Source organism: Mus pahari, chromosome 7, assembly GCF_900095145.1.
Source record: "Mus pahari chromosome 7, PAHARI_EIJ_v1.1, whole genome shotgun sequence".
Lineage (NCBI taxonomy): Eukaryota > Metazoa > Chordata > Mammalia > Rodentia > Muridae > Mus > Mus pahari.
In genome coordinates this window covers 65,237,963-65,265,515 of record NC_034596.1, presented here as the reverse complement: position 1 = coordinate 65,265,515, position 27,553 = coordinate 65,237,963, and the positions used below count along the sequence as shown (strand labels likewise).

At 42.1% G+C, this 27,553-nt stretch overlaps 2 protein-coding genes across 7 annotated transcripts in view; one reads left to right on the top strand and one right to left on the bottom strand.

Moving 5' to 3' along the window:
* The window catches only part of Cdkl1 (cyclin dependent kinase like 1), a 46,848-nt gene extending 35,382 nt beyond the window's left edge, over nt 1–11,466 (top strand). For both annotated transcript variants that reach the window (XM_029540851.1, XM_021202430.2), the window contains 6 exons: nt 249–339; nt 910–1,110; nt 3,106–3,188; nt 6,599–6,655; nt 8,424–8,582; nt 10,647–11,466. In XM_029540851.1, coding sequence (XP_029396711.1) covers nt 249–339; nt 910–1,110; nt 3,106–3,188; nt 6,599–6,655; nt 8,424–8,582; nt 10,647–10,754 — 699 coding nt within the window. In that variant the 3' untranslated portion in view covers nt 10,755–11,466. The remainder of the gene's footprint in view (nt 1–248; nt 340–909; nt 1,111–3,105; nt 3,189–6,598; nt 6,656–8,423; nt 8,583–10,646) is intronic.
* Nucleotides 11,467–12,117: 651 nt separating this feature from the next.
* Dmac2l (distal membrane arm assembly complex 2 like) overlaps nt 12,118–27,553 on the bottom strand; it is a 23,341-nt gene continuing 7,905 nt past the window's right edge. For all 5 annotated transcript variants that reach the window (XM_021202540.2, XM_029540502.1, XM_029540501.1 and 2 more), the window contains exons 2-5: nt 18,381–18,491; nt 16,881–17,089; nt 16,204–16,375; nt 12,118–14,193 (exon numbers count right to left, since the gene is read on the bottom strand). In XM_021202540.2, the coding sequence (XP_021058199.1) occupies nt 14,079–14,193; nt 16,204–16,375; nt 16,881–17,089; nt 18,381–18,487 (603 nt within the window). In that variant the 5' untranslated portion in view covers nt 18,488–18,491 and the 3' untranslated portion in view covers nt 12,118–14,078. The remainder of the gene's footprint in view (nt 14,194–16,203; nt 16,376–16,880; nt 17,090–18,380; nt 18,492–27,553) is intronic.

Below are 27,553 nucleotides of genomic sequence, written 5' to 3'. Positions count from 1 at the left end.
AAAAAAAAAAAAAAAGAAAGAAAGAAAGAAAGAAAGAAAAGAAAAGAATGTGAAATGATTCTGTCTGTAGGTATGGAACTAGGTTTATTTTAGTCTGCTGTTTTATTATCCAACAGGTCAATGGCAGATTAAACTGACGTATCCAATACCTGCTAAATATTCCAGCCCTTTACTCGGGGCAGATATTAGGGTTGCTCCTTCATGACATGTTGTTTTGTTTGTTTGTTTGTTTGTTTGTTTCTAACCAGTGCATACACAGAGACGTGAAGCCGGAAAACATTCTCATCACCAAACAGTCAGTCATTAAGCTCTGTGACTTTGGGTTTGCACGGCTTCTCAGTGAGTACTCATGGTTTCTTCAATGTAAAAGAAATGTTCTTGCTGCGATAGCTGGTCTCCACACTACAGAAAGCTGGTTCTTGTATTCTGCCCCAGGAATAACCTTGCTATAAATTACAGTTCTTGCAAAACTTTATAATGAAATATAACTTGAAAAATTTATAAATGCACAATGATTTAGATATGTATGCTATATGTAAATTGTACCACAGAAGTTATTATAAAGCATGCTAATCTCCTGACTCCTCTCCCCCCGCCTCCCGCCTCAAACAATATTTACCAGAAGTAATACTTTAGATGAATGGCTTTTAATCTTGGCTATAGATTAACACCCAAGGAACTTTTAAAAAGTATGCGGGTAGCCTTGGGCCCTCTCCAAGTGTTCGGATTAATTGGGCTGGGAGGAAGCCCCAGTATCAGTAAATTAAAACATTCTACAGTCAAGTGATGACAACTAGCAGCTAGCACTGAGAACAGTGATTCGGAAAAGCTTCATTTCTTAGGTTTTCCCTGCTCAGTTTTGACTCCGGGCTTCCGCTGTTCTGTTTTCCACGTTTCTGCACTGGCCAGCTGGACCAGGTGACTACTACACAGACTACGTGGCCACCCGGTGGTACCGCTCACCCGAGCTGCTAGTGGGAGACACACAGTACGGTCCCCCCGTAGATGTCTGGGCAATTGGCTGTGTGTTTGCTGAGTTGCTGTCCGGTGTGCCTCTGTGGCCAGGAAAATCCGACGTGGATCAGCTCTACCTGATAAGGAGAACCCTGGGTAAGTGGTTTCTGCCCTGACTTTTAGAGAACCTGCTAGTGTCCCCAACACTCCCTGCTCACCTGACACCTTTAGAAAACAGACATTTCTTAGCCTCGCTGAAACGGCTCCATTAAAAGCGTCTATGGTTTGTTTAAATGACAATAATCAATGATTCCTGGGAATTTACTAATTGTCCAGGATATACAGACGAGTCTCTTGAGCTTAGATCAGATCCTCTTAACTTCTAAATGTGTTAATCCTGGCAACAGAACTACGGCGAGGACTTAGCTGGCCACAGGTGGCTTTCATGTTACATGCTGAACATCCCTCACCCAGACGGCTTGGGACTCGAGTGGCTGTGACATTAGAGGTTTCAATGTGGTGTGTAAGGGAAGGAACCCAAGTCTAAACAGAAAAAAACTCATTTATGTTTCATTTCATTTTATTCCCATAACCTAAAGGCTGTTTATATGATCGCTTTAGCGTGCCTGCGTTTGACCATGACACTTGGAGTCGAATGTAGCATCTCCTACTTGTAGGATCCTGTTGGCGCTCAGTCTCAGAATATTTAATGAGGGATGCCAAGCCTGCATTAGGATGAGGTGATTCATTCAGATGTCCTTACTGTAGCCTGCCTGACAAGTTTTGGATTATTCAGGTTACAGTAGAGGAAGAGCCTCGGCCCTCTGAGTGTCGAGAAGAAAGTCTTGTTCACCATGCCTCCCCCCCTTCTTTTTTTCTACAATTAAGGGAAATGGGAAGGACAGAAGAGAAAAGGAGGGAGGGTACAGTAAAAGAGATCCATAACTAGTGGTTGCTGTTTTCGGAATCCACGAGTTAGATTCTACTCTGCTAAGGAACTCAATTTAAAGCAGACTTTCTCTGCTCCATAACTCTTGTATTATCAGCAATCACCACAGAGCTTTGTCTTCCCAAAGTACTGAAGGCCACCTGAGGGTAAGACTGTATTTCCATTTGTTTGTTTGTTGAGACAGGGGTTCTCTGTGCAGCCCTGGCTGTCCTGGAACTCCTTCTGTAGAACAGGCTGGCCTTGAATTTGAGTTCCATCTGCCTCTGCCTCCCGAGTGCTGGGATTAAAGGTGTTCGTCACCAGGGCCCGGCAGTGTTTCCTGTTTGTATCGTCTCCACCAACGTCTTGTACACTGGAGCCTCCTTGGAGCTCACACAGGGTCCCTCAGCCTTCCTTGACTGTTCTGTCCAGTGGCTTTAGGACACTCTCCTGCCGCTCCAGCCCTACTGGGGAGGCTTTGACGGCACAGGGACATATGTCTCTACTGTGCGTGTATCTGTAGTTCATTTTTAAAGCTAGGGGCTAAGGGGCTTCATTACAGTGTTTTCAGACATAAGGATCAACATTGTTTTTGCTTGCTTATCCAAACTAGAAAAAGGTTCTGGATTTGAGTGAGAGGTAAAGTTCTGAACCAAGTAGCACTGGCCACTCAAGACAATCTAGTCAGGGGCTAGAGCCTCACTACCACAGGCCCCTGGCTGCAGGCCTCTGCTTCTCCTCTGCTCTAGAAAGTGGCCATTTGTGCCCCCAGAGAAGTACCTCATTCTGTTTTCTGAACCAGTCTTTCATAGTAATTAATAGCCCAGGACTTTACATGAAGTCACCGTCAGCTCATTTGGCTGCCATTGCTACAGGATGAGCTTCACTTGACAGGAAACTCTGTTTCAGAGTTTCACACTTTAAGGGCTTCTAAACCTTAGACGATAAAGCATCTGAGATCAGCAACTGGCAAAACAGGAAAAGATGATTCCAATTCGGAAATGGACTCCTCAGAGACGGAGGACCCTCCTGTTAGCTCCTTTGGTTTAGAGTCATCAAATACCTTGACAGTGTAGGCTGTGCTGTGTGGACACTTTCCCTGACAGGAGGGGAAAGCTACAACCCTAGCAGCCTGAGGCCCAGGTCCACAAGGCTGCGGAGGGAAAGCACAACCCCACATTTCCTAAGCTACCCCACTCACTTCTGTCTCTTCTTGTCCAAAGGGGATCTCATTCCCAGGCACCAGCAAGTATTTAGCATGAATCAATACTTCAGTGGGGTGAAAATTCCAGACCCTGAAGACATGGTGAGTGACTCATTTTGGAGGTGGCTCTTTAGATCAGCCTAGTTGGGTTTTGGTAGTTACTCACATTTGAGGCCCATGGCTCAGTCTAATCCTAATGAAGAAGATTGGGGCAAGCTGGTGCGCAAGATCCTGGCCTCAGTTCAAACTTAGGAGACCCTGGGAACAGAGGTTAGCCAGCCTGTGGGACAGGAAAGCAGGACTTCCCTGGTCACACCAATCCTTAATTGTTGTCAACTGAACATAGACTGCTCAGAGCCAATCAACTTTCAAGCCTAAACATTGGCTCACCCGAGCAAGCAGCTCCCTTCCTCAGCAGTGGCCAAATTTTCTCTTTTCCTGTTAACTCAGTTTCCAGAACATGGAGCAACGCCGCCAAGACCCCATTCTGCTGTCCTTTGTCCTGCGTGGTTAAAGTGGGGGAGACACTCCTTTATGAAGGACTGAGAGAATTGAAATGCTGATCTCCCCAACCCACTTTGAATAATGTATCCTAATGAAACCATTAGACAAGGGTATAGAGGTATAATGTTTACATTATTGCCTTTAGTATTCAGGAAGAGGTTAAGTTGAAGTATATCTGTGCAGTAGCTGTCCTGGGGCTAATAAATGTAATTAGATCTGTATTCATCTATCTGGAAAAGTCTACAACAGGTTGTTGAATGAAAAAGTATAATTTTAATATTTTATACTATTCATACTATAAATATACTGTTTAATAGTAGTAAAAAGTATAACTTAATATAATTCAAATAAGCAATAAACTATATATGCACATATAAACATAAAAAAGATGGGAGCCTCTGGGAAATCATGCAAAATTTTACTTTCTCTTTCCCTTGAGATGCGGTCTCAGCTTATAGCCCAGGCTGGCTTTGAACTTTTAAATACTTTATTCACTTATATATGAATATAAGTGGTTTTGTGTGCATATATGTCTGTGCCCCAGTTGTATGCCGGTATCTCTGGAGGGTAGAAGAGGTAGCTGGACTCCCGGGGTTACAGCCTTAAGCCAGCTGAGAATTATACACTGCTCCTCTGGAAAAGCGGTGAGAACTTTTTTTTTTTTCCTTTTTTTTTTTTTTTTTTTTTTGGTTTTTTGAGACAGGGTTTCTCTGTGTAGCCCTGNCTGTCCTGGAACTCACTNTGTAGACCAGGCTGGCCTCGAACTCAGAAATCCACCTGCCTCTGGGCTTTGAACTTTTGATTCTCCAACCTCATGATCCCAGGGTCTAAGATTACAGGCATATGCCACATCTTATGCAAACCTCTTTACATAAATAAATAAATAAATAAATAAAGACTCTCTCTCTCTCTCTCTCTCTCTCTCTCTCTCTCTCTCTCTCTCTCTCTCTCGTTTTTTTATGAGACAGGGTTTCTCTGTGTAGCCCTGGCTGTCCTACTCACTCTGTAGACCAGGCTGGCCTCAAACTCAGAAATTCGCCTGCCTCTGCCTCCCAAGTGCCAGGATTAAAGGTGTGCGCCACCATGCCCGGCTATCTTTCTCTTTTTGTTTCCTGTTTATTTTTTGAGGTAGTCTAGACTGCCCTTAAAGTCCCGACTCTCTCGCCTCTCAAGTACTGGGGTCACAGGTGTACTTTGCTATGTCCAGTTTACAATGGTTATCTCTTTGTAGTGAGATTTGGACATTCTATTTTCTTTTCTTATTTTTTTTCTTACATTTTTGAAATCTCTTCTAATGCAGTAAAAAAAAAAGTATTTCATAACTTAGGGGGGGGGTAGTGTAGCTCAGTGGTAGAGTCCCAGCAGACCCTGGTGGGTTTCTAGCACTGCAAAGAAAAGAGTAATAATAGAATTTCAGGGCATAATTGCTGTTGGTAAGGTCACATTGCTACTGTCTGAGAAAGTGCTTTCAGGTGGGAGCTAGCACATCAGTTTCCAGGTGGAGTTCCTTTGGCCTCCGGGGTTGCGTTTCTGCCTTTGTCCCACCGACAAAGCTCCTGTTTTCCAACAGCATTACCAGCTTCAGGGAAAGTGGGTTACACTGGGATGGAGAGGCAAGAACAGCACCTGGCTTGTGGGAAGTGACCCAGTGCTCCCTTGTGACCTGGACATCCCCAGCTGTGCACCAAATATCCCTTAGCAATTTCCTGGCCGAGGCCTAAGAAGCGGCCTTGGCTCTGTAAACGCGAAGAGCATCTCCTGGTTCCCAGAGGTTGTCCTACAAGGAATTTCCTGTGGACAGAAACACAGGAAGCAGCAGCACATGGCTGTGATCTGGGCCCTCTCCCACCTAGCAAGGCCTGCTGGCTGCTGGGGTTGGGGAACTGGTTCAGCAGTCAGGAGGGCTCCGGTGTCTTAGAGCCAAGAGGCAGGCATTGTTCCTGAGAGCCATGGCAGTGCTTGCGTTAGATGAATAGAAAGAGCTTTTTAAGTCGTGGGGGCAAAAGCTAATGCAAAGGTACATTAGGATTCTTGTTCATTAGCATGTGTGCAATTGGGAATTTATGCTGAGGTTGGCTCCCCGTCTAAAAGAACTCCGCCCTGAAGCTCCGGAGTACGACCCCAGACCCTGGCATTAGATGAGCCTGGTCAACTGCTCCGGCCCTCAGCTCACACTTTACATATTCACAGTGCACTGTGGTCCTTGACTCTGGTCAGCGGTCATCCTCAGTCCGGCTTTCTCAGTGTGATGACTCTTTACCTTGCCCATTTGTAGCTTTGCCCCCATTTCCAGGGTTACTCCCAGCCAAGTGATGGGAGCACGCCAGCCTTATTTCCTCTTAGGCAGATTGACAAGAGCCTTCTGGGGAGGCTCTTTAAACCGTGGGCTGATCAGAAAAACAGCCGGCACGTGTGGGAGGCGACAACAGTGTTTCTTTCAGAAATCCAACAAGAGCATGTTTATCTGGGTAGGGATACAATGTATTTTGACACTCCCTTTATGCAAATGTCAATAGGTGCAATAATAATGCTGGTAAGTGCCAAAAGTCACTGTCAGGAAAGGCATTCTATACAGACTAAGGAAAAAAACTCAACAAAACCACAATCTCATGCACGTGGGTGCATGCGCAGGTGGGCACACACATTCTCTCTCTCTCTCTCTCTCTCTCTCTCTCTCTCTCTCTCTCTCTCTCTCACCTCAGCACGTGTCTATTGATACTGCTGCTTTGGTTTTGTTTGTCTCCATCAGTATTTGCTTATTTATTTATAATGCTGTCTTCCTCAGGAAGGGAAGTGAGTGACCAGGAAATCAAATTGGAAAGGCATTCTGGAGGTGAAGGGAGAAATTTATGACAGTCACAAGGGGGTTATTGCTGGTGGGAGGCATGGTGGAAAAGGGCGGAGAAGGCAAGATGTCAGGAAGGTATGTCTACTCAAAAGAAATGTAGTGTGAGGAAACTTAATTAGAATGAGTGCTGTCAACTAAAAGTCCCTTTTCGTTTTGACAGGAAACGCTCGAGTTGAAGTTTCCAAACATCTCCTACTCTGCGCTGAGCTTCTTAAAGGTAAAATCCTGTGGCTTTCAAAGGACCAGGAAGCACACAGTTGTCAGAATTGTCAACTGGTGAAATGTTTCTTTAAAATCCTTCTTTTGAAAAGTTATTTACCTTTAATTTAAAAATGGGTCTCATTCTAGTATAGTAAAAATATATGCTTTTCACTTTAAATAAAAAGTAACATTCCATTGGAGAGATGGCTCAGCGGTTAAGAGCACTGACTGCTCTTCCAGAGGTCCTGAGTTCAAATCCCAGAAACCACATGGTGGCTCACAACCATCTATAAAGGAATCTGATGCCCTCTTCTGGTGTGTCTGAAGACAGCGACAGTGTACTCATATACATAAAATAAATAGATAAATAAATAAATAAATCTTTTTAAAAAAAGTAACATTCTGTTGAAATTCTAAGTTTATACAATGGAAATTTGAAGGGGGTATTTTACAAAACAATCTTTTTCTTCAAAAAACATTCATAGCTATAGAATGCTTTAAATAACCAACTCCTAGTATTGACAGATGGTGGCTCAGTGGGTAAGAGCTCTGACAGCTATTCCAGAAGACTGGGGTTCAACTCCTAGCACCCACATGGCAGCTCACAACTGCCCGTAACTATAGTTCCAGAGGTTCGGATGTCCTTTGCTGGCTTCTGTGGGCACTGCACACACATGGTGCACAAATATACCTGCATGCAGGCATCATACATATAAAATACAAATAAATAAAAATTCTAAATAATCAACAACTGTGTTCATTTTTAAAGTTGGTTTACATATACATTTATAGAAACACAGGTCACGTAAAATGGTGGCACGGCACCAATTTGCAATGTACAATTTCCCAGTGTTTCAGAAAGTAGTCTGATGCTATATAAGTGCATGGGATTGTTAAAGAAAAAATAAGAAGTTGAGGCAGTTCTTCATCTTTCCTTGTATACATGTATGCTTGTAATGCACAGACTGTTTCTAGAGCTAGCTATCAAAAAGTCTGGCAGACCCTAAAAAGGCAAGGGAAGAACCAGACTGGTACAGACGGATGACACCATGAACGTTATTTCTACCCCGTATGAGTCTGAGTCCAGAGTAAAAGAACAAAAATTGCCAAGTGAATTATTCCCATTGGCCACTGAGCTGAACTCCAGAATCCTGTATCCTTACCTGTGGCAGGCCACCAAAGGGCAGGGAGACAGAGGATGCAGATGCTGCACAAAGGATGTTAATGCACAGACAGGATTATGTTCTCACGTGCAGCAGCACAGCCAAGGGGATGTGACTTGCAATAATTTATTGACTATTTTATGAATCAGAGAAGAGTTAAGACTCGTAATGGAGAAATGGTAAATGCTTAAAAAAATGAAAATGCTCATTATCTTGGCCATTACCCATTTGTAATGCATGTATCTAATTATCACACTGCACCCCATAAACTTGTATAATTTTATATGTCAATTAAATGTGGTAAAAATCAGTGCTGGAGAGCTCAGCAGTTAGAAGCACTTGTTTGTGTAGAGGACTGGGGTTTGGTTCCCAGCACCCATGTGACTCACAACCATGTCTGACTCCAGTTCCAAGGGATCATGCCTTCTGACCTATGTGAGCAACAGGAGTGCATGAGGTGTGCTTCCATACAGGAGGCAAAATACTCATGCACATAAACTTTATAAACATTTCAGAAAAAAAGTTAAAAATGGTTAAAATTAAAAGTGCTCAGTCTTTCAAAGAAGTCGAATGTAAGCTATTGCATCTTCAAAGGCGTAAAAGGCTTCTCTGCGCTTTCAGGGCTGCCTCCATATGGACCCCGCTGAGAGGCTGACATGCGCACAGCTGTTGCAGCATCCGTATTTTGACAGCATCCGAGAAGTTGGGGACTTGACGAGACAACATGACAAACCAGCGAGGAAGAAGACCCTGAGGCAGAGTAGAAAGCACTTGACTGGGGTAAAATGGCCTTACAGAAACACCCAAGCTTACAGTTTCAAATGATCTCACCCCTGTTACCTGGTACTGAATTGGGGACTAGGCTGAGTGACAACTGTGGCTTCCAACATCCTCAGTCCAGAAATAAGAGCAGGTCATCTGAATTATCAATCAGGGCCTCAGAGACATTTGCTTCTTAAGGCTCTGTCCTGACCTTTGTCATGTTACCTCCAGTGTTAACACTGAAGGTTTCTCTCCCAAATGGAATTGTTTCCTTTCTGCTTTGTCAGGGCTGGTAAAGGTAAACACAGCAGCAAGGGCCTGCTGGATACCTGCAGATACCTTTAACCACAGAACAGGATCCAGCTGCATATGCAGATCAGTGAAGAATCCTGACTGGTCTAAAGTGGGTTACACAGCCTTAAATGGCAGAAATCTGTAAGAATCTAGACTCAAGTTGAACCATAGCTAAGATGGGTTGGCTATTCTTGATCACTTTTGGATCCACGCAGAAACTTAAGCTTCAAATTATCTTGCCTTAGTGTCTTAGTTACTCCTCTGTTGCTTTGAAGAGATGCAATGACCAAGACAATTTATGAAAGAAAGCATTTAATCTGGGGCTTGCTTACAGTTTTAGAGGTGTGTGCAAAACCATCATGGTTGGGAGTACAGTAGCAGCAGCAGGCAGGCAGGCAGGCAGGCAGGGTGCTGGAGCAGTAGCTGAGAACTTACATCTTATTCACAGGAAGCAGACAGAAAGAGAGACTGGCATGTGCTTTTGAAACCTTAAAGCCCACCCCCAGTGACATACCTTTTCCAACAAGGCCACACCTCTTCACCTTTCCCAAACAGTTCTACCAACTAGAAAACAAGTATTCAAAATATATGAGCCTATGAAGACCATCCTCATTTAAACCACCACGGTTAACCTTTTCTTTGTAGCCCCAATTTCCTCAAATTTACACCTGGAAGGTGGGTAGGTGGTTTAGGCAGGGAAGAGATGGAGAGGTTATTAGGAATAAACGCTTCCTCGATGTCAGGGCTCTGAGGTGGATCATGATTATAAAACTAGGTGATGTTTTTTATTCTATGTCACCTATGACCCAGTCAGTAAATCAGGCTGAAGTCTCGCGCTCTCCACCTTGAGATTTCTCCATTGCTGTGCTATTTTGTGCTTAAGAACAAAGAGACCTGCTGCAAATATTTCTACTGGAAAGAATAAAGAACCTCACTGTTCGGTGTGCTGAAATCCTGAAGGATTGTTTGACTTAAAAGAACCAAAGAGTATCTTCTTTCCAGATTCCTAAGGCCCCATGGTACACATTAGAAAGTATATAGGCGGGGGCTAGAGAGATGGCTCAGCAGTTAAGAGCACTGACTGCTCTTCAGAAGGTACTGAGATCAATTCTCAGCAACCACATGGTGGTTCACAACCATCCATAATGAGATCTGACACCCTCTTCTGGTGCTGTCTGAAGACAGCTACAGTGTACTTACATATAATAAATAAATCTTTAAAAAAAAAAAAGTATATAGGCCTGTCCTTATGTTCAGTTGCCATTGACAAGTGTTTTTCTGGAAGCTGGAAGGAAGGCGGATTTGTTGCCTTTTTAATTATAGGAGTAAGTGGACAATGTGCCTAAATGTTATGCGTACTTCATAGTCTTTAAATTCTCATTTTCTCTGTCTCTCCATCTCTTGTCTCTCCCTGCCCCCTGCCCCCCCCCTCATGTGTGTGCGTGCACACGCTGTGTCTTCGTGTACGACGGTGGGACTTAACCCAAGGCCTTGGTTGCTTTTGGTACTTTGCTTTGCTCTGAGGCAGGTCTCACTATGTGGCCCAGGCTGTTTCCATTGAGACCTTACTGTTTTTGCTCCTGGAGTGCCAACATGCCTGGTTTGGATTGCTTTTTAAAAATAAAACACACCTTTAAAAGGAAGAAACAGAATTGAAACATTTCTCCCTCTCTCATGTTCTGGATTTAGATGGGGAAGATTTATTCCTCTATCTCCAACGCTATGCTTTGTTTTGTGATGCATTCCACATGACCAAGGTTTGAACCTGACTGTGTTTTGTGTTTTCAGTTGCAGTATCTACCTCAGCTAACCAGCAGCCACACCCTTCCAGCTTTGGACAATAAGAAGTACCACTGTAGTACCAAGAGATTTAACTACCATTTTCCAAATATTTAAGGAGCTGGCAGAGTGATGAAGAATTGATCAATACTTGGAAGAAAAAAATGTACACATTTGATTCCTGTCTTGAACACACATCAGGAGACAACACAAACAGGAAGCTGGGGGTCGTTTGCCAGGACACGAAGGGAAATTCCAGATCCCAAGTTCCATGCTTGGTGGGGGTGTCCAGAGAAGAAAACAAAAGCCCGGGGTTTTGGCTAGTTTTTTTGTTTCTCTAAGCAGCAGAGCTTATGGACAGAATACAAACTGTATCTCCTGCCCACAGCTGCAATATCAGATAACGTCAAAAGACCTACGCTTCAGGTTGCTCTCTGCCACATGCAGAAAGTGGATCAAGAAATGTCCATATACATTTATTTGGATGTGTTGCCTTGAGTCCTATCTTCTATGTTGTTTGCAAATCATATTTAAGTATGATTTTAGTCCCTGAAATCAAAATGTTTGTGATTCTATTTCTTGTTTGCTCTTTCTTGATTTTTATGGTTTAAGAATTTTTTAGAATTATCTAAGTTGATCCAAATGTCAAAAATCATATCTAGATTATCTTAAAACTTAGCAGTTTTTATGCTTTTATAGCCAATGAGATACTTATACATCTTACATACACTTTTATCTTTAAGATCAGGATAGGAGAGACCGGGTGTGGTGGCGCACGCCTTTAATCCCAGCACTTGGGAGGCAGAGGCAGGTGGATTTCTAGGTTCGAGGCCAGCCTGGTCTACAGAGTGAGTTCCAGGACAGCCAGGGCTACACAGAGAAACCCTGTCTCGGAAAAAAAACAAAAGCAAAACAATACAAACAAACAGAAAAAGGACAGGACAGGAGAGAACAAGACCCACAGGCCTCACAGAATGTACGGAATGGACCTGTCAACCAGAAAGGAATTATCACTTCCGTCTTCAGCTCAGACTGAAGCAAAACTCACGCAGTGATCTGGGTGTAGACATGGTTGCTTGTGAACATTAAGTTCAATCAGGAAACATATTAGTTAATTGACATTCTCTCCTTTAAGTATCTTATTACCTGTGTATATGTCTGTGAGCACACATTTATACCCTTGTACATATATAGGTATGTATATATGTATGTATATGTGTATATATACACATATATACATGCTAACAAATAGAGAACAACCAATAAGAAAGTGGTTAAAAAATATTGCCTAGCATTCTTAGTTTTTTTTTTTTAATTTATTTATTTTATGTATGTTAGCACATTGTTTCTGTCTTCAGACACTCCAGAAGCGGGCATCAGATCCCATTTCAGATGGTTGTGAGCCACCATGTGATTGCTGGGAATTGAACTCAGGACCTCTGGAAGAGCAGTCAGTGCTCTCAACCACTGAGCCATCTCTCCAGCCCCACAGTCTTAAACAGTGAGAGTTAAAATTAAAATTACCTTTGATTTAACTTATTACTCCTAATAGAAAAGTTTTTCTCCCCTGTCCCTGGACACAGGCAATGTTAGCCCCACGTCGGTTTCTCACTAACACTTCTGCCAATGTGCTGCTGGCTCCAGCTTATTACTCCTAATAGAAAAGGTTTTCTCCCCTGTCCCTGGACACAGGCAATGTTAGCCCCACGTCAGTTTCTCACTAACTCTTCTGCCAATGTGCTGCTGGCTTGCAGGAGTTCTCTCTCAGGCATGGATTTCAAAGCTGTTTTACTGCACCTTCAGAACAATTCTTCTGCACTCTTGTTTCCTTCCTGCGTTAACTTCATGCCATCACTTACTGCTATGTAGTTCACTAAATCCTATTATCTGTTCAATATTCTTGGCTACTCTAAGGTAAATTAAGGCTTCCTAAATTCATACAGTTTTTACCATAGACCTGACAGTGGGTTAAATAACAGCTCCAGGATTATTCAATTCTTCTTAAATAGCCATGATTTAAATGACAAGGAAGGATATTAACTTCTGAGAATCATTAAAATTGCACTTTCCTCCTTAAATCAATAAAAATATATTTGATGAAAGTGGATGTCTGTAAGTGCCTGTTTTATCCAGTTTCACAGAACGTATTAGACTAGCAAAGTCACTGAAACCCTGATGAGTTTGCTCTGGGCACATAGCACTGAAACAAACCCGAGATGGAAGGGCTTGTCTTTTGCATGTGTGCTGAGCCTCAGTGGAACATTCTATAAACCTTGCCCCCGCCCCGTGGAGTCACCACACGCCACACACGACAGTCTACCGTGTTTTACCTTGTCTTTGTTTTTATTACTGTTTTCTGACTTGTGCTGTGTGTGACTTGTACTTTCCTATGAATTAGAGTGCTTTTCTTTAAGCATAGTTCTAAATACAGCTAACACTCATTTTTCTGCCCGAATGCTGCCCTGCCAAAGGCCATCCCTAGTTAGATTTATATTCAGCAACCTGGCATCCAAACATATATTCAGAAACCTACACACCAAACAGCACACAACTAAAAATGATGGAATTGCAGCTATATTAAGAAATTAAAGACTAGCCTTCATTTACTTATGGTATTCTTTATCAGTTTTTTTTAATTAAATTCATTTTTGTATTTATATTTTTATATCCCTTGAGTTCATAGAAGGTAGAAGTCAAAGTATTTGAGAGATAGCAAAATTAGCATCTAACAAACACACATTCCTGTTTGAAGCAGATGGGGAGTAAGGTAGCCTGTTTCCTGTTTTACCAGCAAAACTAGTTGGGTGTAGATAAGTATTGCACATTCTGTTTTAACCAGCAGGACGCAGCTCGGGCTTTAAAGTAGGACAGAGTAGCCAGCAACTCTCTTTCTGAGAAAGGGTATTTTTAAAACTATGTATGACTAGGAATGCAGCAATGAAGGAGCTTGGGCAAGCAAGCAAATCCTGGGAAGCAATACAGCACGCTGCTCTCAACGCCACGACAACCCTGTACAATGGATTCCATGCTGTTCTCAATGCCACGACAACTCTGTTCAATGAATTCTAGCAGTGCGTCTATACCTGAGCTTTCAGGTTTCATAACTGTACATTCACAGTAACATGCTTCAGTGTGGTATGAATTATTGTAAGGAAGAATATTTGCATTGCAGTTTAAAGAAATATATACATATATATAAATGAGAAATACATTAGAATTAAAATGCTATGCTGTATTTTTAAAAAATGATTCAATGTACATAATTTCTCACTTTCAACTAAGTAACTTTAGTGAGTCACTTTTGATTAGTTATTCTCTTCCTGGCATCCATTCTTCATTTCTGAACCATTTTCACAGTTCTATTGGTGATTATGTAATATCTGTAGCTATCTAGTATCAGCAATTTCAAATGATCCTTAATAGTGAAAGCAGACACGGATTTTACTTCAGGTTTAATTTTAGTTCCAGAGAAGGCAGTGCTGTCTTAAGGACTTGGGCAAGGTATTCTTTATCTTTTACTCCAGGAAGATCACTTAAGAACAAATACTTGAGGTTCCTGCAAATAGAGAAGAAACAATCACTTCACTGTGCCCTTTTATGGCTTTGAACATGAATTCAATTTACATGATTTTAGAAAAAATAACATGCAGAAGATATTTACAATGGCTTCTCAGAGCAACAGTCTTGAGGGTCACATTAAATGAAACTCATTTGAGACTTTAATATTATAATTTTTCCTTATTTCATTGATTTTTTTTTAGTTTTGTTTTATTTCCATACATATACAAAACAGATCTCTTTATATGTAAAATACTAGAAATAATGCAAACAAACAAACAACGAACAAACAAACAGCACCCCCAGGGCGGGGGGTAAGTTCTTAAAGGTATTTGAGTTTCTGTTAGAGGAAGTCTTGAAGCCTCAGCTAGTGTTGAGAAATGAATAATTCAGTACTTTTGCTTCTGTGTTTCAAGCATCTGGAGCCCCCTGTGGCCCTGTGGTACTGAGACTCTCGAGCCCCCCCCCCCCCCCCCCCCCGTGGTACTGAGATCCTGCCGGATCCACTGCTGCTAAAACAAACACACCAAGCGGGGCCCAGAGTCTGAATGCTAGGATGAATAAAACAAGATTCAACTAAACTGCCTTTGTGCTTTTGTCATTATCTGATGGGACTGAGAATCCAGTAATGTCCCCTCCCCTGCTGTCGACTGTGCCAGAGCGCTGCACGCCAGGCAGGCATTGTACCCTGGCCTACACTCCTGGCCCACGGAACCTTTAATGAAACAGTCCTTACTAGGAGTCCTTCTGCTTTTACATGGGGCAGCTCACTGCAGGCCATGGCATGGGTCTGGTTAGTGGTGAGAGGGGTACAGGTCAGCTTGCTCAAAACAACCGTGGTACTTTTGAAATGCATTGGTGCTGGACAGTGTCCTCGGTACCAGAGACAGAAAAGTGACTCAAGGATTTTCCCCCTTAAGACAACTTAGTTATATAATTAAATGCTAATTGCTATATACCAAATGCCACTCGGATGCCAAAACCACAGGGCTTTGAAGGCTGAGAAAACATAACAGCTTTCTCTTATGGGGACTTACTATAGTAGGCACTGTGCCAAGTGCTTTCTGTTACTTTACTTTTAAAAAACTACTCTTCTAATATAATAAAGCCATTATCATACTTAGGCTGGTAATCGACTATCAAGTGTTAGAGGTGAAAATGAGGCCAGGTATGATGGCGTACTCTTTCACTCCAAGACCTCAGGAAGTAGAGGCAGGCAGATCTCTATGAACTCTAGGCCAGCCTGGTCTATATAGCAAGTTCCAGGCTAGCCAAGGCTACAAAAAAATAAAAGAAGAAAACATGTGGTCTTTTGTGGGGACTGTGTGTATATGTACGTAAGGTGTATGTGGTTTGTGTGTATGTGCGTGCGTGTGTGTGTGTGTGTGTGTGTGTGTGTTTGTACAGATGTGCACACACAGAGGCTTGAAGAAGTTTCGGGGTATTATCTGCTATTAGTCTTCCCCTAGTTCTGAGGGAAATGCCCTGCTGGACCTGGAACTCAAGTTTTTCAGCTAGACTGGTATCCAGGAAGCCCAGCATCTTCCTGTCCCTGCCCTCATCAGGGCTGGAGTTGTGAGACTGAGTGTGACCACGCCTGGCTTTTGTTTGGGTGCTGGGATCCAAACTCTGTTCCTCATATTTGCATAGCAAGCATTCTTAACTGCTGAGTTAAGAGTTCATACTCTTGGGAGACGGCTCAGTGGCTGCGGGCAGTCTGTCCTAAGGGCACAATCTGTCCTTCCAGAGGATTAGGCACATGGTGGTTCACAGCCACCTGTAACTCAAATTCGAGGGGATGCAACACTTTCTTTTGGCCTCTGAGGGCACTGCACGTACATGGTACATCAACATACATGCAGGCAAGACATTCATATACATAAAATAATAACAAAATGTAAAGTTATTATTTTTAAGTGTATTTTAGAACTGTAGTCATCATCTCTAAACTGTTATATATTCTGAATATTCATCTTACCAAGTTTTTGGTTTGGTTTTGACCACTTACCTAAAATGTCGCAGAGCAATGATGCCGTTGTCTGTGACATTCCCACAGGAAATTATTTCCAGTTCCAATAGGCTTTTTCGTAAATTTTCAAGTTGACTAAGCCTCTGCAAACAGTTATCTTCAATATAATGACACTTGCATAGTGTTATTTTTTCAACATGTTCTAGGTCCACTGGGGGAAAAAGTATAGTTAAGAATCCTTTTTACTGTTCCCATGACTAATAGTTCTCCTGTCTTTGACGGTCCTATGAAAACTGGAGTGACTGCTCACCATATAACATATTCATTATGCAGGCTATGCTGATAGAGGGGTCACTGAAGTCACATGCCCATGCATGGAAGAATCGACCAGAAGCCATCTGGATATAATTAGTTTTATGACACTGAGGGGTTCACAAAGGCATACATTTGACAAAGATAGTCTGACAAAAATCAAACAGGCTTTGGATTTAAAGTGAAAAGAACACAGGAAGAAGCTCATGAGGGAAAGAGGAAAAGATGTATGTGATCTCTATTTACTCTGAAGATAGACATCAAACACAGGAATAAACAAACTTAATTTTCCTAAAACAGGCAAAATACAAAAACATGCCCATGACTCTCACGGTGAGTCAACTGTAACGAAACATGCACTGCAAACCACCTTAATGCCCTAAAAGCAAATGACAGGGACTCACCCATGTGATCCAAGCCAATGTCCATGATACAAGAATCGGTGGCATCAATTGCTTGAATCTTGTATCTGTCTATAGAGCCTGCTGGGAGTGTGTTATAGTCCTGGAGCCACTTCTGGTGGCCACAGTAGCGGACTTTGGCTCCACACCGAAGTAGCCACTCAGATGCTGCCCTGTCAGGGCCAACATCCCTGAGGCGTTCATAATCTACTCTGTTGACAAGAAAAAAGAAGCAGGTCACTTCCATTGTCACTAGCTTCTTAGTTGTGATCACCAACATTAAGTACAGACCAGTGCTGGGTGGTGGTGGCACAGGCCTTTGATCCTAGCACTCGGGGGGGGGGGGGCAGGGATCAAGGGGTAGTAGATCTCAGAGGTCAAGCTCAGCCAGGTCTACAGAGTGAGTTCCAGGACACCCAGGGCTACACAGAGAAACCCTGTCTTGAAAAAAATCCAAAAAACAAAACAAAAAAAAAAAAAAAAANAAAGAAAGAAAGAAAGAAAGAAAGAAAGAAAGAAAGAAAGAAAGAAAGAAAGAAAACTTGAAGGGCATCAACAGACAAATAAGAAAAACTCCACTTGGGGCTGGAGTGAGGCTTGCTGGGTAAGAGCACTAATTGCTGGGTTCGGTTCCCAGCACCACAGGGTGGTTGTGATGCCCTTCCAACCTCTGTAGGCACCAAGTACATACATGGAACATACCCATACATGTAGGCAACACACACATACACATAAAATGAATAAATCTTTTTTTAAAAATTTATTTATTTATTTTTATGTATACGAGTACTCTGTAGCTATACAGATGGCTGTGAACCTTCATGTGGTTGTTGGGAATTGAATTTCGGACCTCTGCTCCCTCTGGTTGGCCCCACTCACTCCAGTCCAAAGATTTATTTATTATTATAAATAAGTACAGTGTAGCCGTCTTCAGACACACCAGAAGAGGGCGTCCAGATCTTATTACAGGTGGTTTTGCCACCATATGGTTGCTGGGATTTGAACTCAGGACCTTTGGAAGAGCAGTCAGTGCTCTTAACTGCTGAGCCATCTTGTCAGCCCGAATAAATTTTTTTTTAAAGATTTATTTATTTTATTTATATGAGTACACTGTAGCTATCTTCAGAGACACCAGAAGAGGGCATCAGATCCCACTACAGATGGTTGTGAGCCATCATGTGGTTGCTGGGAATTGAACTCAGGACCTCTGGATGAGCAGTCAGTGCTCTTAACCTCTGAGTCATCTCTCCAGCCCCCGAATAAATCTTAAAAAAGAAAAAAAAAGCAACATTCTATAACTCAGATAAGCAAATTTATTCTTTTGTAAGCTATTTCTCTGTTTAAGTATGTTTTATTATTTGTTTAAAAAATAGGATCATACTATATTTAGTATTTTAAAAAATCATTTGAAACACAAGAAATAACTGTCTAGCCAACAAGCAATTTAGAGCCTGTCCAGTTGTAGAAATCCCCACATTTCTTCATGTAATTATAATCACTTACTTATTAAACACTGTATTCAACCATTCCCAGAAGTATCTGGAGTCACATGACCATGGGATTTTCTTTAAGCTGCAGAGCTGTCTCGAAATTTTTCCAAACATCATCATTGATCTAGACACAAAACAGTACTCTCATCAGCCAGCAAGCAGAGTCCCACGTACCTAGTAACTTACTGTGCAGCTTCAGTGTCAAGACTCTAGTGCTGATCTAGACTGATCTACTGACCAGTCACTTCTGTCTGTAACTCTTGGGTTTTGTTTGTTTCTTATTTGCTGCAAAATGAGAAGTTGGTACTAGGTGCTGTCTAAGTTCCCTTTAGCTTAAACTTCACTGTTTGAACCTTGCCTGTCTGCAGTGTTGCCCACTTGTGTATATTCTCTGTATAACTACTGATTTGCTCAAAGCAGTTCCACTTCAATATACATTTCAAAAATAAAATAACAAACTATAGTCCTGTAGGGAAGAGTGGGACAAAGTTAGTGTTTCCATCCAAGCAGCAAGATAAAAGCAGATCTATTTAGGATAAAGACACAAGTGGGTCACCAGCGTAGCACACAACTCTATGCACGGCAGCTGAGGGAGCTGAGCAAGAAATTTCACTTGGCTGACCCTGTATTTTCTGGCCATGAGCAGCTGAGAAAATAATTTCTGATTAGGTCTCCATAGATTTATCTCAATTCAACTTCCCTCACTGTGGACCAGCCGTGAGGGTTGAGAGTTCCAAGAAAAGTGGAATGTGCTCTCTGTCTTTGAGGAAATTATAAGTGAATTCAAGGAGAAGTGGCTCAAGATAAGTCATCAAGTAGTTCAAATAAATGACAAGACTCGATACATGCCTTGAAAGACCTAAAAAAGGACAGAGATGACTCAACAGAAAACCCAGGCAGTTAGGCTAGGTTTTAAGCCAAGGGAGGAAATTAAGGCCTGCTATACATCGGTTTGGTTTGCACATGGCGGTCATGACAAGGAGAGCAGACACTTACTGCCAGGTCACAGAAGGCCTTGCAGCCCGGATATCTGGACTATATTCTGCAAGCAGCAGGGAGTCACTGGGATATTAGAATGGAGCACTGGCATTGTAAAAGCTGTGTGCTCCAGGAAATTTACTCAGACAGCAACATCAAAACCAAAGGTCAAGTCAGGTATGGTGACATGGTCCTGTGATCCTAGCTGCTTCAGAGGCTGAGGCAGGAGAATCAGTTGAACACAGGAATTTGAGGCTAGCCTGAACAATATAGCTACCGTCTGTTTCAAAATAGGCAAATAAGTGATACAGAATGGCCCAGAAATAGTTAATAAGAGCTACAAAGATAGGACTTAGTTACAGAAGGATGGAATGACATTAGAGTTAAGACTCCATATGGCTCAGTAGGGGACATACAGAGACAAGAAGTAGAAGATTTGAAGATGACTAAGCATTGGTCCTGGCCCACTGGTGAAATGGTGATGTCATGCTCAGAAGCCAGTATCAAGAGGATGGGTTAGTGGGTAAAGTGTTTGCCAACAAACAAGAAGACATGAGTTCAGATCCCTGGCTTTCATGTAAAAAGACTATTTGGCAGCATGCACCTGTAATACCAGCGGGGGGGGGGGGGAGTAGAGACTGAAGGAGCCCTTGCTGGCCAGCCAGTCTACCCTAATAGGTGAGCTCCAGGATCAGTGTGAGACCCTCTCAAAATAAGGTGGAAATGTAACAGGGCCCCTTAGCAAAACTGACTCCTTGATGGAAGTACCATTCAGGCCATAAATTTCAACATGTAAACAGTTCCACCTGCCAAAAGAAAAACAAAGACCTAATCCATCAAAGTCCATAGTTACAGGAAAGTCCTAAATGTGCTAACCTTGTTTTCTGGCTTCTGTAGTTCTGCTTCTGGCTAACTTTTCTTTTACCTGAAGCATATCAACCCAGGACATGGTTTTTGTGCTTAAAATTTCACCCTGAGAAAGGCTCAAGGTTACACTGGAATCCCAAACACCCAGGGTAGTCACCGGCTGGCAAATAAAGACTTTCTATTGGCCTAAACCCATGTCCGAGTAGTCTTTTCTGGTGGATACTACACAACAGAAAGTGGCTGAAGAAGACACTCCATATTGACCCTGGTCTCCACATACAAGCACACGTGTGTGAGCACAAAGGACATGGACCGAGGCACACACACACACACACACACACACACACACACACACAAACACCACGGTATGAGAACAAGAGACCACTATTGGCTTAGTTTCTTTTCCTTTGTTTTTCAAATTCTAAATATGAAGTGTTGGTAGGACTCCTAAGGGAAGATGACCAAGAGAATCATTGGAATCAGAGTCACAGTGTTAGAGCTGGAAGGTACTCAGGTCAGCTACACGAAACCTCTCATTCAGAGATGGAGAAACTAAAGCCTTGATATTAAGTAACATGCTGACACTCTAAATCCTTTCTGGAACAAGGTGGGGCATTAATAAATGCATGAGCCTAAAGGACCTTGCTCAATGTCTTTAAGCTAATGTGTGTCAGGGTTACATTTGAACCTAGTACTCTTTCCTACCAGTCAGGGCTCTGGATGATTGTAGAGCGAGAGAGGTTTAAAAGATGCCGGAGTGGGAAGCATCTTAAAGCCGAGGACATGGGATACTGGGGCAGTGAGCCAGAGGATGAGACCTCAGGAATACCTTTCTCAGGCCTCTCTTCTCTTCCCTTTCCTCCTGTCTCCCCACCCTCCCTCTTTGTCAGTGCTTGGAACTGACCTGAGGGCTGACTATATTAGGCAAACACTCTACTACTTGCCTGACCGACGGCACTTCTGAGTCTTCATGTTCATCTTCATCTTCCTTCCAAGGCTGTCCTCATCACCACAAATCTCCACCTCGCTACATCCCGCAGCCTCGGCCTTTCCAGATTTTTGTTAAGCTCTCTCCACCTATATCCATCTTGAACAACTTGTTTTGCCAATTTTGTTTACAAAGCTGGGCTTTCTCATCCCCTACTCAGGCTAGTCCCTGTATTCATTCCACCCTGACCTCATTTGTGAAATATCTTACTCAACCTTTCATTTAAATGCCACACCCATCCAACCATCCATCCATCCATCCATCCATCCAATCATTCATCCATTCATATATGCTCACTGAATGTGTGCTGTACTGACTACAAACTAGCAATGACGAGGCAAAGCAGCAATAAGAAAAGTGCAGAGAAAGATCCTGTCCTGCTCTCTTACAGCCCATAGTTTCACGGAGAAGACAGATGACATGCAAATACAAACATTATCTAATATGGTTCCTTAAGGCATGGACTATGCATGAAAGCCTAAAAAGGGGGAAGGCTTCATATCAAATATATTTTTTTTTTGAGATAGGTCTCAAATAATCTTTAAAAGTTTTCAAGCATCATGTCCCAGCACTTGGTAGGCAGAGGCAGAAGATCTGAGTTCAAGGTCAGCCTGGTCTAAATAGTAAGTTCCAGACCATTCAAGACCACACTGTGAGATTCTATATCACAGAACTGAAGTTTAAGGACCTCTGCTCACTCCGGTGGGCCTCGCTCGCTCAGGCCCAAAGATTTATTTATTATTCCACTCGCTCAGGCACAAAGGTTACAGGTGGTTGTGAGCCACCATGTGGTTGCTGGGATTTGAACTCAGGACCTTTGGAAGAAGCAGTCAGTGCCCTTACCCACTGAGCCATCTTGCCAGCCCACAAACAGAGTTCTCAATCAGGAAGGTTAAAGGGGAGGGGAGCAGGCTTGGAGGGGAGGAGCAGGCAGTTAAGCTAAAAACACTTATTTCCTTTGTCAACATAATGCAGAAGTTTACAGTATCTGTTGCTAGTAGCCTTCAGTGACTGGCTACTGGGGTGGAAAGGCCAAGCCAGAGAAGCTGTTACTAATTAGGCAAGTGAAATACAAAGTCTCTGAAAATTCAATACTTTGCTGGTTTCGTTCGTTTTTTTCTAATCGAACTTAGATAAAGGCAGGGCCAGACTTATTTTAGCTATGATTTCTAAAGACATTAAATGTTTTCCCTAAATTGAGTTATAATAAAAAATAAATTTATATCTAGAAATAAAGTTTTAAAAATTTGGTAGGTTTTTTCTTTCTCAACTTCAGCTTTGCTTACTGACACCGGAGAACGACTTCCTGCTTGAAACCAAGCAGAGTGCCCAGTAGGAATGCTTTCTACAGGAAAGAGGAGACCTCTAGTGGTGAGTCAGTGAATATAACTCAAGTTAAATCAGAAAACTAGAAAATAGTTGTCTTCTATATGCTATATACAATAAATAATTTAGAAATTTAAATTATAAAAGAAAAACACACTTCTGTTTACTATAAGAACTCGTAAGTTTATAACAGTATTTCTAACATTTGCAATTATATTTGTGAATTAATAAAGGCCAAATCTCTAATGTGTTACTACACACACACACACACACACACACACACACACACACACACAGTTTTCTGAGTAGATCTGTTAGCATTTCCTTATTTGCATAAAGTGAATATTTTAAAGGTGGAACTTTTGATCATATATATTAAACGCAATTCCTGAATAGGCAGACTATCAAGCGATGGCTAGCTTGTTGGCCAAGCATTGAATTAGTTCTTGAGAGTGACAGGGTGTAGACAAGGGTGGGCAACAGAACAGGTAAATCTTTCCTTAAATACAACTCTATCTCTCTCTCCTCTTCCCTGTGGGAATAAACCCCTCATTATCTGCTGAGCTGGCAGTGACCTTTTCTGAAGGCGATGCCAAGCAAGACGACATTGACGTCCCTCAGTGCCCACCAATAATTAATTGCCTCTGGACCTGAAACCACCTGAAGGCTAAGCAGGATCCTAGAAGTGAGAAAGTTTAGTCCATGAGGAAGTCTGCTATACCACGAAAGAGCTTAATGAGTGTCAGGTCCCAAAGAAACCCAGGAGGAGGCTCACCAGTACCTGTGGCCCCTCCCAATACTTCTCACTCCACCCCCTACCTTAAACCTCACCAGTTCAGGGGCTGAGCTTCCCTTCCCTCCCCTCCCCTCCCCTCCCCTCCCCTCCCCTTCCTTTCCCCCAGCTTCTGGTTCCCATATAACCCAGCCATTTTGGCCACACACTCTCTTGGCTCCACTCTACTGGGTAAATGTCCCCCTATGGCAGACACCATGCAGGAGGAGCTGCAGTGGGCAAGTGAGCTACCTGGAGCAGGCCCAATGTCCTGCACAGCTGTGATGGGTGAATTCTGGAGAGGTGTGGCCTCGGGAGCTTTGTTCCAGCATCGCCTCTTGCTGCCATGTGCCCTCTCGTGTTTGTCATTGCTGTATTCCCCATTTTCCTAATCTGGCATGACTGGGCGAAGAAAGACCCTTTCTGCCCATAGTCTGTTATGATTGACTCCTGGGGATTATCCTACCATAATGGGCAAAATTTCCTGCAGATCAACATGAAAATGGAACTTTCAAGAAATAATGCTGTTTAGTTGAATTAAAGATTTTATACAATTCCTGATTTGATTCAAATAATTTTAGGAAGCTAGAATAGTTGATAGAAAGTTTAAGAAGAGGGTTTTTAGTTGTTTTGCTAGAAATATAATGAAGTTAGAATCAAGAATGGAATGTGCCCCTCCTTATAGAATAATAAGTAAAGGCTGCAAGAAAAGGAGTGCAGTGAGCTTTCACAGGTCACTAGTACATAGAGAGACGAGATTTTCAAAAGTGGAGAGTAGAAAAGGCTTAAGGATAAGAGGCTTTTGGGTGTAGAGCACAGAAGGTTTAGACATAAAAGACTTGGGGATCTTATTTTGTGCAGTGGCAGAAGTTGTTTCCATATGAGAGAATTCAGAAACCAAGTGTGCCATTTTTGGGCCATTAAGCTATCTTGGGGCCAGCCATTTGCAGCAAGATAACGAGGCTTTAAAGAGTCCAAGACGAGAGGGAGTGTCATATAAGCCCAGGAGGATCTAAGGAAGCAGTAAGACCTCCAGAAGTCTGAGAGACAGAAGCTGCGGGCCGCAGACAAGAACTCCAACAGCCGTCTTTACTGAGTTTAAAAGAGAGGTACATACAATGCATCTTTACCACCATCTTGATTAAGATGATCACATGGTATAAATCAACTAATGCAGCAATCCTTCCTAGTTTTACTAGGGCCTCTGTTTATCATTGCATCGCCTTTGTAGATTATGGAGACAAAAACAGGTCTCTAAAATATCTTGGATTAGGATAGACTTTTGTATTATGACAAATTTCTAGTCTTATACAGGTATATTAAGGTTAACAGAAATTGACTTGGAGAGATATGTCTACTTATATCTTTGCTAACTGTGTTCAACACCAGGCTTCTGGAAAATTTTAAATAAGCAACAACATATGTCTAACAAATAAGGTATATTTGATAAATAAGGTTTATAAATTCCTAAGGTTATAAAGGTCTACTCAGATTAACAAAAGATGACTTAAAGACCTATGTCTAACCACTTATGTCTTTACTAACTGTTCAACAGCAGGCTTCTAAAAATGTTTAGATTAGCCGTGGTGGCGCATGCCTTTAATCCCAGCACTCAGGAGGCAGAGGCAGGCGGATTTCTGAGTTCGAGGCCAGCCTGGTCTACAGAGTGAGTTCCAGGTCAGCCAGGGCTACACAGAGAAACCCTGTCTTGAAAAAACCAAAAAAAAAAAAAAAAAAAAAGTTTAGATTAGTAGCATATGTTTGATGAATGAGGTGTTTGATAAATAAGGTTTATAAATTCCTAAGGCCTACTCAGTTTAACAGTAACTGATTTGAAGATATTTATCTAGTCTTTTTGTCTCTGATAACTTTGCTAGGCTTTAGCTACTTAGATAAACCCGAGTCATTAAAACAAACAAACAAACCCTGCTATTCTGTAATGGCACACTATAAGAAGGATCAGGGAAGCTCCCAGTCTCCCTATGGACTATATTTATGGTTTAAACTTCTCTGTTTATGGTTTAAAGTTTTATGCTGATGCTAAAGGATCTTCAATAAAAATCTCCAATTCAAACTTTAAGGCTCAAATTTAACAGGGATAAATCTGTAAAATCCTAATCTTATAAAATTAACTTGTAGACTGTTAAAGATAATTAAGACGGGCTGGAGAGATGGCTCAGCGGTTAAGAGCATTGACTATTCTTCCAGAGGTCCTGAGTTCAATTCCCAGCAACCATATGGTGGCTCACAACCATCTGTTATGGGATCTGATGCCCTCTTCTGGTGTGTCTGAAGACAGAAACAACATGCTCACATTTATAAAATAAATAAATGTTTAAAAAAAAAATCAAAATCTTTAATGTGCTCAGAACTATACTCATAGTCATGCTAAGTACTAATGTAATCCATTCACAAGCTTTATTTAGTTTTCTGTATCATGGATACTTAATACATAATGGGCCTCAAACTCTTCAGATCTGCTGAGTATGGCATTTAGAATGGTTAATGGAAAAACCTTCCCATAGACAGAAATGCCAGCTCCTCATGGCAACCCTAAAGTCTCAAAAAAAAAAAAAAAAAAGAATGGGGCACACGCCTGGTTAACCCTAACCCTAACCCATTGTATACAAATGGTGCAAAGGCATACATGCAGGCAAAACACATATATACATTAAAAAAAAAAAAAAAAAGTCGGGTGTGGTGGCGCACACCTTTGATCCCAGCACTTGGGATCAAAGAGGCAGGTGGATTTCTGAGTTTGAGGCCAGCCTGGTCTACAAAGTGAGTTCCAGGACAGCCAGGGCTACACAGAGAAACCCTGTCTTGAAAAACCAAAAAGAAAAAAAAAAAAAAAAAAAAGAAAGAAAGAAAGAAAGAAAGAAAGAAAGAAAGAAAGAAAAAGAATGGAGCACACATGACTCTACATGGACGGTGGCAATGCTAACCACCCGGCAAGAGCTGCCCATACCTCACTTGCAGTCAGGGACTGGACAAACTGAGGACACTGTTGGATGGAGAGCTCCACTCTTGTCAAAGTTGGTCAGTTCTCCCAAGTTCAGACCTGGGTCTGCCAGCCAAAGGCCAGACTGTCCCGCGTTGTAGCTGAAGCTATAATGCTACCCTGTGTGACAGCCAAAGACCTCCAGGCCCTGCCCCTCAGGAGCCCAGGGTTAGGGTAGCGGTTTAGGAAGCAGTAAGTCTCTGTCACGCTAACTGATACGAAACCATTTGGTTGATACTTCCTGCTATAATTTATCCTTTTCAGATCTCTAATGGTGTTGATGGCTAACTGTAGTTTTGTCAGTTACCAAAACTACAAGCAAACCAGTCTCTCCTGGCAAGGCTGTAGCTGTCTGGCCATTTCATGTCATATGTAAAATCAGGGCCTGCCTTTCTAGAGCTACTGGGTCTCCTGCTGAGAAAGGTGGACCTGGACGTAGTTTACCTGGCTGCCTCACTAGACCCTGAAAGAGAGATAAACCTACAAAACAGGTTTCAGCAACTTTTTAACTAGCTTTGCAATGAATACTCTCAATCAACTACTTGTGTCTCATGGTAAATGACTGGACAAAAGAAAAGGGTTGAAGTTTATATAGGTTAAGAGGGTCTAAAAAAGCATTTTTTACAAGTTGGAAAGATTTCACATTTTTTTCTTTCTCACTATGCTACTGTTATATTAAGATGTCAAACGTCATGCATGCAAACAACAAAAACAAACAACAAGAAGATGCCAAATGTTCAGTTTAATATTATCATGGTGGCCAGCTCTAAAGTTAAATTTCCTTTGATTGTCTTCTAAATATAGATTTAAAAGTGTTTCTCCTTGTGCTACAACCATCCCTGTCCAATCTATATAACCAACCCTCTGGATATATAGGGAAGAAGTGATGCTTTTAACCCACAATCGTTATTTTGGGTCCCCAAACTATTACTATGACTCAAAGCTATAAATCCACTGCCTTTCCTACAATGTAAATTTCAGTACAGATTACAAACAATGGTAATGCTAATATATCTAAAATTTTTATCTCTTTTTGTAAACTTAAAGAATGTATGTAAGCTTCAGGAAGTCTTTAGACTTGGATCCACTTGTCACGCAGGTGAAATGGACTCAAGTACTCCAGTCAATCAACAGCCTGAGCTTCCCCCCTACTGCCTATTCCACTATCCTCTTCTCTACCCACCTGCTGCCTATTCCACTATCTTCTTCTCTACCCACCTGCTGCCTATTCCACTATCTTCTTCTCTACCCACC